Source organism: Podarcis liolepis (genome assembly GCF_965112155.1).
Source record: "Podarcis liolepis genome assembly, chromosome: 12".
Taxonomy (NCBI): Eukaryota; Metazoa; Chordata; class Lepidosauria; order Squamata; family Lacertidae; genus Podarcis; species Podarcis liolepis.
In genome coordinates, this window is record NC_139563.1 from 34,869,842 (window position 1) to 34,884,401 (window position 14,560).

The 14,560-nt window shown below is 40.3% G+C and overlaps 1 protein-coding gene and 1 long non-coding RNA gene across 6 annotated transcripts in view; one reads left to right on the top strand and one right to left on the bottom strand.

Moving 5' to 3' along the window:
• Nucleotides 1-698: 698 nt before the first annotated feature.
• The window catches only part of RAPGEF5 (Rap guanine nucleotide exchange factor 5), a 127,966-nt gene continuing 114,104 nt past the window's right edge, over nucleotides 699-14,560 (bottom strand). For 4 of the 5 annotated variants that reach the window (XM_083467970.1, XM_083467972.1, XM_083467971.1 and 1 more), the window contains 4 exons: nucleotides 14,413-14,500; nucleotides 9,959-10,023; nucleotides 7,397-7,451; nucleotides 699-6,726 (listed from right to left, as the gene is read on the bottom strand). In XM_083467970.1, coding sequence (XP_083324096.1) covers nucleotides 6,608-6,726; nucleotides 7,397-7,451; nucleotides 9,959-10,023; nucleotides 14,413-14,500 — 327 coding nt within the window. In that variant the 3' untranslated portion in view covers nucleotides 699-6,607. The remainder of the gene's footprint in view (nucleotides 6,727-7,396; nucleotides 7,452-9,958; nucleotides 10,024-14,412; nucleotides 14,501-14,560) is intronic. The other variant, XR_014517659.1, reaches the window with a different exon arrangement.
• On the top strand, nucleotides 6,484-14,392 carry LOC310690052. Its single transcript, XR_014517845.1, has 3 exons — nucleotides 6,484-6,587; nucleotides 8,009-8,151; nucleotides 11,564-14,392. It is a non-coding gene; the product is annotated as an uncharacterized lncRNA (long non-coding RNA).

Consider the following 14,560-nt stretch of genomic DNA (forward strand, 5'->3'; position numbering starts at 1 on the left):
ACGATGTGGTCACATGGGGTGTGGTCACAATGGAAGATGAGAGGTGGATGGGGTGGGGTGCCAGATTTTAGCATCCACAGGGTGCCAGAAAGGGCATAATGAGGCTTGGGAGAACAATACTGTTCTTTCCATATAACTGAACCTATTTCCAGCAGCTCACAGTAAGGTATAGCTGTGCATAGAACAGTCATTTCCCAGTTTGAGCTTGGCTGCTCCCGACATTAGAACCGTTCAAGTTTTGGAAGATCATTTTTGTCTTTCAGTTCAAACTTAAGATGCTGTATGTTCTGGCTATGCCGCTGCTGTGACTGGATATAAATAGCCCTAACTTATGGACTGCATATATTGCTGATGAGGCTGCAGGTGGATAATATTATGGACCAGTGGCCATCCCATTGCTTTCCATAACTGCTCCCAGCATTCTCTCAGAAATCATTACAGCAATCATCAGCTAGGCTATTATTATCAACCCCATATTTCTCTCTCTCTCTGTGTGTGTGTGTGTGTGTGTGTGTGTGTGTGTGTGCGTGTGTGTGTGTGCGTGTAAAGCCGAGAAATGATGTTCTGGCTAAGGTCACCCAGGGAGTTAATGACTATATTGAAATTTGAAAGCAGGACTCTCATGCTCATGTTCCACAGCAGCAGCCCATGAAGTCTGCGATTTAGAAACAAAGGTCAATATAGACTCACACAGACAATTTAATTAATATGGTTTTATATTTTGAAAAGCAATATTAAAAAAGTTTAAACATTAACATTTGCTTTTACAAGTTTTACCTTCGTATTGCTTGGCCATTTCGACATATAAATTATTGCTTATTAGCAATTGCTTCTTAGCTCTCATAAATACACAACACAATGATATATACAGAGGCCAACAAGCATGAAATATGTAAAGGAATACATTGGCAACCGTGATCCTGGTAAATTAGAGCATTTCATACATACCAGTTCTAATAATGTTGGATAAGAACAAGGTGTGGTCCCTGAGAAGTTAGGCAAATAACCTTGGCTTGGGCAATCTAGTCTATTACTGTTGATGGAAGTTGACACCATGAGGACACTCTAGAGATGGTAGAATGGACAATGCAAGTAGTCTCTATTTGTTGACAGTGCCCCAGTATCTAACAGTGTTTAGAAGAATGCAATAAATAGGCTATGCAAATAAATAGTAATTTAACTCTGCTAAAAAGGTTAATATTTACAGCTCACTCTGTCACTTTTTTACAACACATTTTTTTCATTGAATTGTTGCAGCTTTCCCCTTTGCTTACTAGAAACTAATACATCAAACTCATGAAGAGACTGTACATCAAAGTACTGCTGCAGAACACTGTTTATTCTTAACCCCTGTTTTAATTGCTGACTCTCTTACAACTACTGAGGTCTGTATATATAGATTAACAGAGGGGAACGAGCCAGACTAATTTACAGCACAATTTATGCAGGTTTAATTCCAGAATCGGTCACACTGTGTTCAATGAAACTTTCTCCCAGGTGAGTGTGTCTAGGACTAGAGACTCTTGACTCCCTGGATTTTAATGGGAGAATAAAGCATATATTAACATTTTTCTATTAAAGCCAGTGAGATTTAGAGTATGTACAGAAATAACAGCAGTTTTTTCTCCCAGCGGGCTCTCTCAGTTTCCTTCCCATTTGTAAATGAAAGATGTACATACTACCTACCTGAATGCTGGTTCAATCATCAATCTTAACTCTCCCCTCATGCTTCAGAAGGGCAGCCCATGTTTTATTCTGAAGTGCCATATGTACATTTATTTATGTTCATCTGACATCTTTCCCCACCTTTTTTTCTTTAAAGCAACAATCTCTACTTTTTTTTAAAAAAAAGTTGCAGAACTGCTCCAGGGATGGGGGAGAGGTAGGTTTGTGATGGCCCAGGTACTAACCAATCAGCACTGCCCACAGCTTGTCTGTGCTGCAAACTTACACACCTGATTTTCCTGAGCTGAACCCTGGAGACAAAATTGTACATTTTAACAGAACGCAATCTGAGTGCACTTCTCAAGAAGCCCTACCATTTGGTTGTTTAGCAGTAAGACAACAACTGAGAATAACTGTCTTTTTTGTAACAGTGTATCAGTGCGTGTCGGCGTTATTAAAAAAGTATTCTAAAAAGCGCAATCGTTTCTGCGTACTTGGTAGACAGAATCTAGCTAAGTCCCCGAAATTTTAAATCAGTGAAACCAGAAGACACTTCACCTCCCAGATGCCATATATAACCAACCTTGAAATTCCAAAACAGCGAAGGGCTTTCACTCTGGTCTGCTGCCAGGCCCTTCAGCCATTCAGGAAGGCTGATTTAGGGAGACACCGTATGAGGAAAGGAAAGGCCCATGTAGCTCTGGGCAACTAGAAACAGAACATGTCTTTTTTCACTGCCAATATAGATATACGAGCTAGGTTCATCTTGCCTATACAATGGTACCTCGGGTTACAGACACTTCAGGTTACAGACTCTGCTAACCCGGAAGTAGTACTTCGGGTGAAGAATTTTACCTCAGGATGAGAACAGAAATCGTGCGGCGGCAGCGGGAGGCCCCATTAGCTAAAGTGGTACCTCAGATTAAAACAGTTTCAGGTTAAGAACGGACCTCTAGAACGAATTACGTTCTTAACCAAAGGTACCACTGTAATACATAAATTCCCAGGTCGCACAGAACAACTTTATACTTCCCTGCTTCTTCAGGATGAAAACCCAAATGCTACACACTCAGTTGCTAGCTAGATTCTTCGCTGCCATGATGGATATTTGTCGAAGGATGGTTTGCGCCACAAACTAGGCCCAAAATGCATGACCTGTGCTCCTTCACATTCCCTCCCTTAGAGTTGCTTTTAACTGTTTGTCCCTTTTTAAGTATGTTTGATATAACCTACTTTTAATTGCTAGTTTTTATTCCTTACCTGTTTTAAGTCATCTGTGTTCATTTTATCCGTTATGTTTTATCTCATGCTGGTTTGTGACCGTAAGAAAGTTTGATACTACTGATACTGAAGGTTGGGAGTTCTATACCATTCTCCTATTTTTTCATGGGCCTTATATTATACATATGCCAATCAACCATCTCTCATGTATGCTAGGCCAAATCAAAGTCCATAACACTGGTTTATTTCTGGAAAACAAGGGATAATAATCGTAATTTAGTTTTGGCTTGTCCTTTTGCCTGAATCCTGGCCACTGAATATCCTGAAGATGTTATCCGTTACTTCAGTAACTGGCAACAGGGAAACTGCCTATGGAGTACAGCACTGCTTTGCCATATCTTATAGAGATTTAAATATCTTTTTAAAATCATTACATATTTGCATTGTACCACACTCAAGAATAAGCAAAACAAGTCCTCTCATGAAATTGGGAAGTGACTTTCAAATCAGCAACTGAACAAGGAAGCCAGAGCTGAAAATACATTATTGCCTTGCAAAAAAAGAAAAGAAAAAAGGATTAACTGTGGTAGGATCTGTACATTATACCAGCAAACACATGCTAGTCAATGTATATGTGTGGGCAAGGTGGCATTAACAAGTGAAGATTTAGTAAGTGGGGTGTGATGTTAACTAGTCTTGTATCAATCAAATAATCCCCACAGTCCATTTTTACTCACACAGTCAAGCTTCTTACGGTCTCAAAACCCACATATGGATGTCAGGGGCATTTTGCTGACAAGAATAACAGGAGTGGGAAGGGTTTGTTTTGATTTCATAAATTGATATCCTGCCTTTGGGAACTTTTCCGACAAGGTGATATATGATAACCTATGAACTTTGCAACCATGTCCTGATTCTCTCTTACAATGTTCCCTCTGCATTAGTGTTTTTAGGCAAACATGGGCATGAGAACCTCATTTTATTATGTTTAGATCTACTACCTGAAGGTCTGGTGGCTCAACACCACAGATGAGGAACTGATAACTTCTAAGACTAATTGGGCCCGACAGTTCCCCACCCCCAAGTTAGCCTTATACGCATAAAAGGGGTTATTTACAACAACTGCAATTAAAATAAAGCTACTTACATGTATGCGGTTGGAAATAATGCATGCAGCCCAACAGCTCTCTTTTTTCTTTGTCATAGCAAATCCCACTGCCTAAGAGACAAGCGGCTTTTCGGTTTTTTAAAAAATCCTTGCCTCTTCAGCTGAGTTGCTTTAGGGAAAACCTCATATAAAACTCCATTCATATGCCTAAATAGGTTATCTGGATTGTTTCTAACATGTGCAACCACCTACATAAATGCATACTGAATATTTACTCAAAGGGCAGCCAGTTTTTCCCTTTTACTGGGTTAAAAAAAGCAGCTGCCAGGAGAACATGTATAGCATATTCATAATATAGTTACAATTCTGAAACATCTTGTCTTTACATTACACTGTACAGTATTTCCACAATTTTCATACTGGGGAGGCCAAAATACATTGGAAAGAATCTCCACCCTGCTGAAAAAACCCTACCACTTAAAGCTGATTTTATTTCTCTTCCAATAGGACACAATCCCTTGGGGAGGAGCTTGTGCAGAAAAAAGTTCCTGAATGAATATACCCTAGCAGCTGTAATAAAAAAGGAGGATTCATTTGCTTTAGTAGACTCACATTTCAAAGAACACTAGATTTTACCCACAGTATCTCCTGTCTGGCATAGTATCACAAGAAGTATGTTCCCATTTCCGCTATAAAATAGTATATTGTATAAAGATGCATATAAATAGATTTTTCACAGTGAAATGCATCGTTTTGCATCGTATTTATCACACTCACTAGGCAAATCCTTGCAACCCTTTACTGTCATTCTTTGTTCACCTTTGACTCATGTTTTGACATTAAAGGCTGTGACCCTTTGATACAAGCTTTTGAGAAAGGAGTTGAAACAAGTTTCCAGATAGTATATAGCCCAATAAATCTGCAATCATCAGATTCAGGTATCTTCAACAAACCAGTTTTGCACCAGAGAGTATCACATTTCCCTCGCTAGAGAGCTATACTTCTGCCAGAAGTGTGGCTATGGAAGTGTCAAAAAAGTTGTTGGATAGGACCCATCATAGTTGATCCTCTGCTATGCTGCACTACACTGTGATTCCAAAAAGAGTGCTTGACTTTCAAGGAGATTCTCACCCACATGAACCAAAACTGACTACTCTCAAGACAATATGAAAAGGTGCCTCTTGTCAGATTCAAGCCCCACAGCTTGAAAGTTTGAACTAATAGTGTGGATAAGCCCTTAGGTCTATTTGGTCTTTCAAAGTGAAAAAGAATGAAGTGTGCGCACTCACAGCAGGTTAGGTTTCACATAGCTGTAAAGTATTTATCATTTTCAGTCTTAATAATAACGATTGATGGGCATGCCACTTAGTAGCTCTCCCAGCTTTCCCTCAGGTAGTTTTGTATGCTAATTTTATTGGAGACCCATAAGACTCTTACAGAAATCTAGTTCCTTGAGTGGGTAGGTAAAGGAGCTACTTCAATTAGCAAAAGTTTTCATTGGCAGTGTAATTAATGCCCTTGGCAAACATTCCAGAACACCCCTCCAATATTGAGGTACAGATGTTTTTGCTTTTGTGACATTTAACCTAAGGGTGATTGAGGTCTTTCCCCCTGTTGGAAGCTGCTGGTTGTTACAATCTCATAGATTCTTGCTTATTTACTTAACCATTGCTTAGAAGTCACATTGCACCCATCTAAAGGCAACTGCAGTAATCTTATGGTACAGATATCAAGGAGTAAAGCATACTGCATTCCTTTTGTAATAAACTATAAGCATGTCGGCTCATGAGCTTGATTATCTAAATTAGACTAATTGGAAAGGGAGTTCTAATTAAAAAAAAAAGCTGAGAGAAACATTCAAGAAAGCACTGTGCACTCTGCTACTCAATCCTGTGTAGAAACACTGCACTTGTTGCTGCAAACAGTTTAACAGTGTGAAATTTTGCTTTATGCTGTGGAACACATTCAGAAGGGAAGGCTGCTAAAATGAAGTATCACCTGCTGCTTGTCCAGTTCTACAATTTGGTTGAATGAGTCTGTATGCTGTGCTCTAACAAGTTGTCATTCTTTATGTTCATGCAGCAGTGGTTGCTACATATCCCAGGAAAGTTTACTCAGTATGTACTTCTTTTTCTCTGTTTTCATCTATTTTCTTTTTGGCAACAAACAATCCTTTTGGCAGCTTATGATGATTAGTGAGGCGCATCCATGTGTGGCAAATTATGAGTGCCTTTCTCACCTAGTGCTGCTTGCTAAAAAGATTCTTCATAGTGACACAATGTCTTCTTTCCCCCCATTTTAACACTGATAAGAGTCTGAATTGAAAGCTACTCTGGACCAAGATTTTTTTTTTTTTTAAGAAGTCAAGTCTTTGTATATGAAGAATGCTGTTTCTCTCTTTCCCCGTCTGTAGTTGAATGGATATGGCATTTCTCTCATCCCGGAAGGCTGGTGCGAACAGCTCCTCTTTCTGCTTTGCAAGAGATGGCTGTGCTTGTTATGGCATCAGCTACTGATAAAACTCAGTATTCACCTCTCTCCAAGGGAAGCAACATGCTTGGCATAAACATTCACTTAACTGAAAGTGCTGCAGGTATGTGAATCTGCGTGAACTCACACGCGAGGCTCTATCCTATGAGAAAGCTCAAACAACACCTGCTGGTTATCGATGATGTGCAAGTGATGGACGTAGGGCTTCAGCTCCTGATGTTCTTTTTGGGGAACTTCATTTCCTAGACAAAAGAAAAATGAATGAATGAGATCAGTTACTTTACAGCTTCGTCCCCCTGAACTCATGCCCAAAATGCAATTAACTACAGGCGTCAACATTTCAAATAAAAAAGAAGTTTATTTCCAGACTAACTGTCATAATCAATTAAACAGATATGGCTGAGGATGGTGACTCTCCAAGACTTCTAATTTCACCTGGGCCTAAGGCGATTAGCTCTGCATATCTCCTCTCCTCAGATGACCTCTAAGCTAGCAAGTAACTTGTCTATGCATACATTCTCTATGTGTGTAGAAAAGGTCCATCATCTCAGACAAATAGCCTCAATCATGAATAATATGAACAAAATTGAAAATATGAACAAAAAAAGATTGCATCAAACAAGAAAGTTGATCCCTTTTCAGCGTAAATCCTTTTAGTTCATTCATAGGATTATTTCTAAGCAGTCAACAAACAATAAACAATGGTGTATGTAAACGCCAGATGTACTGGTTCAGTTGTATTTCTCAAGCTTATGCTACAGTGAATAGTCTTTAAGATGCCCACCATAAGTCTCTGTTGCTTTGGGCAAAAAATGGTTTATTGCTGTCATATGGTCTGGTCAGAGAGACCTGCTATGAGGAAGGTTTTTATATTTGCTGAAAGCTTAGCTAAAGAGAGAAATCTTTACTCACCATACTGGTTGTGTCTGCAGTGTCTCAAAGACCGGACTGTGTCTGCAATCATGTGCTGTGAAGATAATATACAAAAGGCACCACTGAATATTAATCCAATAGAATACATTTTTTTTTTACAAAAAAAGCTACTCTGGTAGTTGTACAAGAAGAGCAGGCATAACTTTTCCTTTAGCATGGGAGGCAAACCATATTCTCTTCCCATTTCCAGATTTTTTTGGGGTGTGTGTGAAAATGTAAGATCTTCTAAGAGAAAGCTATCATGGATAACTTCAAGCATTGATTCAGGGCTGCTTTGATACATTACAGGAGCAGTGAATCTGAATTCTGCATGTATCTGTGGTATAAGAATTCAGTATGTGTGTGTTAACATCAGCATTGTTTACAAAAATGACTAGCAATCCAGGCAGGCCCCACATTTTTTCCATTAGTGAAATGACATTCAAATGAATGAAGCTTCTATCTAAATGGGGATTAGATGGCATGACATAAGAAGGAAGAGAATTCTTAACTTCAGAGAAAACATTCTACCCAGTATGCCTCTGGAATTGCAATAGTTTAGTATGAATAGTTATTTAAAAAGAGTTCATTCCTATGCTGTTCTTTTCTTAGGCAATATAGGTCACAGATGGCTGCACCGATTAGAGAGAGGAAAACCTTTCCAATTTCATTGCACATGTATGATTGGATCTTGGGCTGATTTGAACTGGCATAGATTCATGAAGCTACATTGATTTGCTCCAGCTGAGGGCTTGGTCCATAACGTTTTCCTGCAATTATTATTTGATCACAATTGCAATATAAGCAGAGGAGACATTCAACTAGACCCAAACAATTCTTAGTAGCTAACCTTGAAGCAACCTGTCTGAAATTAGCTCTCACTAGTGATATTATATAAAAAAATAAAAGCACAAACTGCCTAGCTTCCAAAGAAGAAGAAAAACTGATTGCCTACTAAAAAATTAGCCCCTGTTTTGTTTGGCATAATATAGATCATGCCACAGTTGTGAGTTATAAAAATGCTGTTGAATGGAATAGATCTGTGGAAATGCCAGATTACCAATGTGCAAATCATATTTCTGATAATGTGGCTCTGAATTTGCCCTGTTTGCCAGACAAGCCACCAAGAACTCATAATGAGGCTCCTCCCTGAGATTCAAGAGAGCAGCTCTTCCTAGTTTTCTGCCTGGTGCAAAAACATGCCATTTGTGGCAGTATTAATATAAACTTCGAAGCAGCTACGAGTCTTCAGTTTTTGTCCTTTTATACTCTGGGAGCAGGACGCGGGAGGTGATGCTGTGGTCTAAACCACTGAGCCTCTTGGGCTTGCCGATCAGAAGGTTGGCGGTTTGAATCCCCGCAACAGGGTGAGCTCCCGTTGCTTGGTCCCTGCTCCTGCCAACCTAGCAGTTCGAAAGCACCCCAAGAAGTGCAGGTAGATAAATAGGTACCGTTCCGGAAGGGAAGGTACACGGCATTTCCGTGCACTGCTCTAGTTTGCCAGAAGTGGCTTAGTCATGCTGGCAGCATGACCCGGAAGCTATACGTCGGCTCCCTCGGTCAGTAAAGCGAGATGAGCGCCGCAGCCCCAGAGTTGTCCGCAACTGGATCTAACGGTCATGGGTCCCTTTACTCTGGGAGCAGGATGAAATAATGTGTCTTTCACTTGATTTCTCCATTGTTGTGCCCTGATCTCAATAACTAATCCTGTTTTCTAGCCATACGGCACACCTGGGAGCATGCTTTCTTGCAGGCTGTGCTCCCCACACCAGCCATCTTGCTCCCCCCTCTTGCAAAGAACGTTAAGACAACCTTTGCTTAATGGCAGAACTGTTGGCTTGCCACCTTCTTATCTGTGACACCCTACCGCCCTGCAGCAGATTTGCCTCTTAAGATAGCAGTAGCAATAAAATTTGCAAAGTATGTTGAAGACCTAAATGCTGGGGATAAAGTCACAATAATGTGTGCATCAAGGGTTATTTTACTTTTCGTGCTAATGTGACACATTTCAAAGAGAGATCAATAAAGTTGTAGTCAGAGTTACAAGAAAGTACTTAATTAAATGCAGATACTATTTTATAAGCTCATTGGCAGACAAAAACTGTAATATAAATGTAATAAATTAAAATTACGCCTGCCCAAAATATCACAACACAATATGCAGTTCCGCTTGTAGACAGGCAACCCAAAGTCTGCAAGAAATATTATCACCTGACACTAGTGAAAACAACAAACTGAAATTTATATTATGATTTTTTTCTTATGCAGATTCATTTTTTTATTGGACTAATCTTGTGTCCAATCTTTGAAAATATAATAAAATAGCATCTAGCTGAACCTTTGGTTAAAAGCTCATTATCCTACTGTTATTGTAGAAACTCTCAATGGAAAGCAGAATCAAATGAGGAATAAACAGTATCCCTGCTTCTAAAGAAACACTATTCAGAAAAACTAGAATTAACAAAACAAAACAAAACAAAAATGGAAGGTGGATAAGTGACAATGTAGCAAGCCTTCCGTCCTGCCACAATATTGGACTTAAAAACAGAAAATGTTACCTACCAGCTTTTCAAAGTTAACAAGGTTATCCAGAAAAGTTTTATTCCCTTCATGTATAAATGTTACATCTAAAAAAAACAAGACAAACATCAAAATTTGTAAAATGCACTGTGATTCTTGGTTGAAGGGTGGTATAGAAATTTAATAAATTTAATAAATAAATGTCCCCCATTTTTACGCTACATGGCATGAAATAGTGACAGTAATGTAACACAGTGTTCCATTCTTCTTAGATTTTCTCTGAACTGATCGGTGAAAAACTCTGAGTAAGGGGAAAGCCTCAAATTTTAAAGAACTGGGGGGGAGAGAAACAGTATTGGAAAAGCAGAAGTTCATGTATTGTCAATTTCTTGATGAAATCATGCACATTAGGTACTTTTCTCTTTTTTTACATTACAAGAGATTCTGACTGACCATTAGGAAGAACTTTCTTACTATAAGAGCGATTTGAGAGTGGCATGGACCACCTCAGAAGGTGGTAGACTCTGCTTCATTGTATGTTTTTAAACAAAGGCTGGATGGCCATTTGCCAGGGATTCTTTTGCTGGGATTCCTGCACTGTAGGGAGTTGGACTAGATGACTCTTGGGGTCCGTTCCAACTCTACAACCCTCTGTACATTATTGCATTATTTGCTGAAGAATTCATCTAGGAAACCAGAATTTGTGAATTTTGACTTTTTCAGTCCTCCCAAGTCTTTAAAATGTGTGTTCTTCCCCCCTCTCCACAGCTGAAGCACACATCTCCCTTACTTTAAAACCATGGTTCCCAACGTGGGGCACACACCCCACAGGGGACGATTTGATTTTTAAAGGGGGCAATTCGAGAATGTGTTAGACCAAGTTAATGGTCTTTCAGGCTTCCTCCATGTGAATAGGCGTTCACTTTTTGAATATTAAGAATTATATGTCACCAGGCGGGGGGGGGGGGGGAGAGAATCAGGATTGTAGAGATGCGTAGGTGGGGCATGGCCCAAAAAAAAGTTTGGGAACCACTGCTTTAAAACAAACAGGAAATTTGTCCAACTTTTAAGATCAGTAGCTGGAGGCTTCTGGGCAAAAGCTGACTATCCTGAAAGAAGCCACCTAGCACCCTAAAGAGCACATCTGTACATGGCGGCAGCAGAGGCAGCAGAAGAAGAAGAGTTTGAACTTGACTCCCCTTAAGGAGTCTCAAAGCGGCTTACAATCTCCTTTCTCTTCCTCCCTCACAACAAACACTCTGTGAGTGAGGCTGAGAGACTTCAGAGAAGTGTGACTAGCCCAAGGTCACCCAGCAGCTGCATGTGGAGGAGCGGGGAAGCGAACCTGGTTCACCAGATTATGAGTCCACTGCTCTTAACCACTACACCACACTGGCTCTCTTCTTCTGGTTAAGGGTCGGAGTGAACAAACGGGCATACCTGTTTATAGAGAAGGGTGGTCCCCCCCTCTTTTTTTTGGTAAGGAACACACCCACATATACAAATTTAGCAGTACAATATAAACAGCATCAATCGGCTACCTACTTCCTATTGGATTTTTCTTCAGACGTTAGCATAAACAAAGGGCTGCAACACTGCAAATACCAAGACCACTAATGCGTTCCTTTGCTTTCTTAAACTTTTCAGAACTGGTCCCTTTGAAACAGGATGCCTTGGTTGATGCTCACTTTTCCACTCTTTCCACACTGCTGTGCTTTCTGTCAACCTCACCTCCTAGACTCAGGTGCCAACATTGCATATTCTACACTCCCCGCTGCAATGCCTTGCCTGCCCTGTCACTAAGGCAAAATGGAGGTGAAATTGTTATTGTCAATGCTAATAAAGAAGGCATTCCGCTGAAAAGCCTGAAGTGTGCTTTTTTTATTATTAAAAAAACTTTAAAGACTGAAGTAAAAGCCTTATGAGGAACAGGGAGGGAGGAGAAAGAATGAAGAAAAAAAAAGGATAGAAATTTGCTTTGCTGCCAACAACTATGAGCCTGGATAAATTCAGTGGAGCAGAAAATTGCATCTGAGCTGTATTGTAAAGAGCAAAACAGTGTTTTATTAAATATTTGAAAAATCAGCGAGATTTTCAAAAGCACTGTCTGTGAAACAACAGAGTTTGCTGTAGAAATTCAATTACTTAAAAAGGGGTATTGTTGTTGAGGTACTTTTTACCTATTTAAGAAAGGGGTTATTTCAAATTTCCTTTCCGACACCTGCTTTACTTACTCTTACTTAAAAGGTGTTAATTCCCTCCCACACTTCTCCTTGGAGGGCCCATTCAAGGCTGCTGGAGAGGGGGAAAGTACTTCATATAAAAAAGAAAAACGGCACAGCTGCTTTTAAAATGACTGCTGCGGAAAAGCCGATAGGAGATGAGAAGTATCCAGTTTGGGACAAATCATCCTCCAGAAGTGAGGATGAAAATATTCAGAAACTGTCCAGAGAACTAAGCATTGGAAGTACATTGAAAGAAGCCAAGCACTCTGGTGATGAAACATATGCCCCAAAGACATCTGCAGAGACAGACAAGACGATAAATGCATTCCTGTGCTAATGCTAGAAGCCTCCAAGTGAAGATGGGCAAGTTGGGGGGACTGGTCTAAAATAGAGCATAGAAACAGCTTACAAAATGGAAACCTGGTGGGATGGAGAAAAGCAGTGGGACATGGTTATTTTTGGAGCATCATGAAGGTACGTCAAAGAGGACACAGAATCCAGCAACTTAGAAATGTCAAGAGGGACAGACTTCTTTGCAGGAGTGCTATGGGTGGTAATACCAGGCCTCAAGAATAATTTAGTACTGGGCATATACTAACACAGACACAGACAGAAAGAAACACACACACACACACACACACACACACACACACACACACACACTGCCCAAGGAGAATGAAAAAAGATGAGGCATCCAAAGGAGGAAATGTTGTCATCACCCTCAGATATACCAGGTATGTGCACATTCCAGTCATGGCAAAGAGGTAAAATTTCTAGATACCCTAAAACAACTGTAACTCGGCATGGCTCACAAAATCCATTTAAGTCACACAACATTGTAGGTGGCTGTGCTGACCTTGACCCTGACCTTTAGACTTTTTTTCCTTTAAAGATTGTGCCCTAAAACACAGCCTCTTCAAAGATGACTTTATAACTAAAGACTTTGTTGCAATATGTTATCACTCTCAAACAATGAATCCCATTGTGCTAAGGAGATGTTTCTTTATATGAAGATATGCCAAAGGGCTTTAATCCCTTTGCCTACAGAAAAGGGAAAAAGGCAACAGCCGAGGCCGTTCGTGGTGACTCAAAGGAGTCTCTACAAATAGCTTTCCAGAAAAGAGGGGTGGGGTGGTTAGAGAAGATAGAAACAAAGGCCGATTATAAATCGTAGGATAGAGCTATTGGAAGAAGCCGAGTGCTAGCAGAATTGCAGGCACTGCAATGTGTTCCGTTAAAAGATGCACCCAAGTGTGACCCATTATCCATAGCCTGTAGGGACTACAAGATCACAGGCACAAAGCAGAGCAAGACATGCTGCTGAGAATTTTGGCTTAGCATTGCTAGTTAAGGCCTGAGGCGGCAGGAACTGAGCAAGCTGCTTTATGAAGAGGCAGTCCATAGGTCCATCTTGCCTGGTACTGTCTGCAACATGGACAAGTAGCTCTCAAGCAGCCTGTCCCAGACCTACCAGGTATGGAAGCCTGCAGCTTCTGCATTCAAAGCATGCTGTTACTGAGCTGCGGTTATGCCTTAAAATAGCGCTGCCTTACACTGAATTAGATCATTGGTTCATTTAAATCTGTACGCTCGCTTTTGACCAGCAGTGGGGCTCCAATATCTCTCTTTATTTTTTAAATGAAGATACTGAAGATTGAGGATGAATGCAAAGCATATTCTGTACAGCTGAGCTATGGGACCTCCTAATTGTAGCCTCCATCATCCAAGGCTGAAGGCAGCAAAAGGTGCAACAGAAGATCAGCGGTCATGAAAAAAGCACAGCAAAATCCCAGGGTCATCAGAAAAAGGGGGGATCAGGGAACCTATCAGAATTAAAGATGGCCAGCCTACAGTAGGGTGGAATTTTACTTTTGAATATGCGCTCTCCTTAATCAGGACATCTCACTTATTGGACGACAGAAACAGGAAAAGAACGGCTTTTTATTAAGCTAACTTTTGAATTCTCAGCTGAAGAACAAAAGGGTTTCTAGACGCCATCTTAGGTCTCATCTTATCTTACAGTTCCATTATTCACCCTCTCTGCTGCCACTCTTGTCAGCACATAATTTCTTTTCTTGATCCTTGGTTTCTCCGTCCATAATGTGCAACATATATCTATTATCAATATGCACAGCTGCACTGCATTCAGTTACCCTTGCACTCGCTGGTAAACTGCACAGAACAGCAGCAATACGCTTAAAAATTTATCTCGCCCATTTGGTACTCATACATAATGTTAGGAAGATGTTTAATGTGGACAAACTGTATTACCTTTAAGGAGCAAAGGCATGAAGGGGATTTTCGGTGACTTCATTTTCTTGAATGCGTCTCTGTAGGCTTTGTGATTCAAGGAAGGGTCCTACCGAAACAATTTGATTGCGATGAAAGGAAAGAAGAAAATCAATACCCTTTCTAAAGG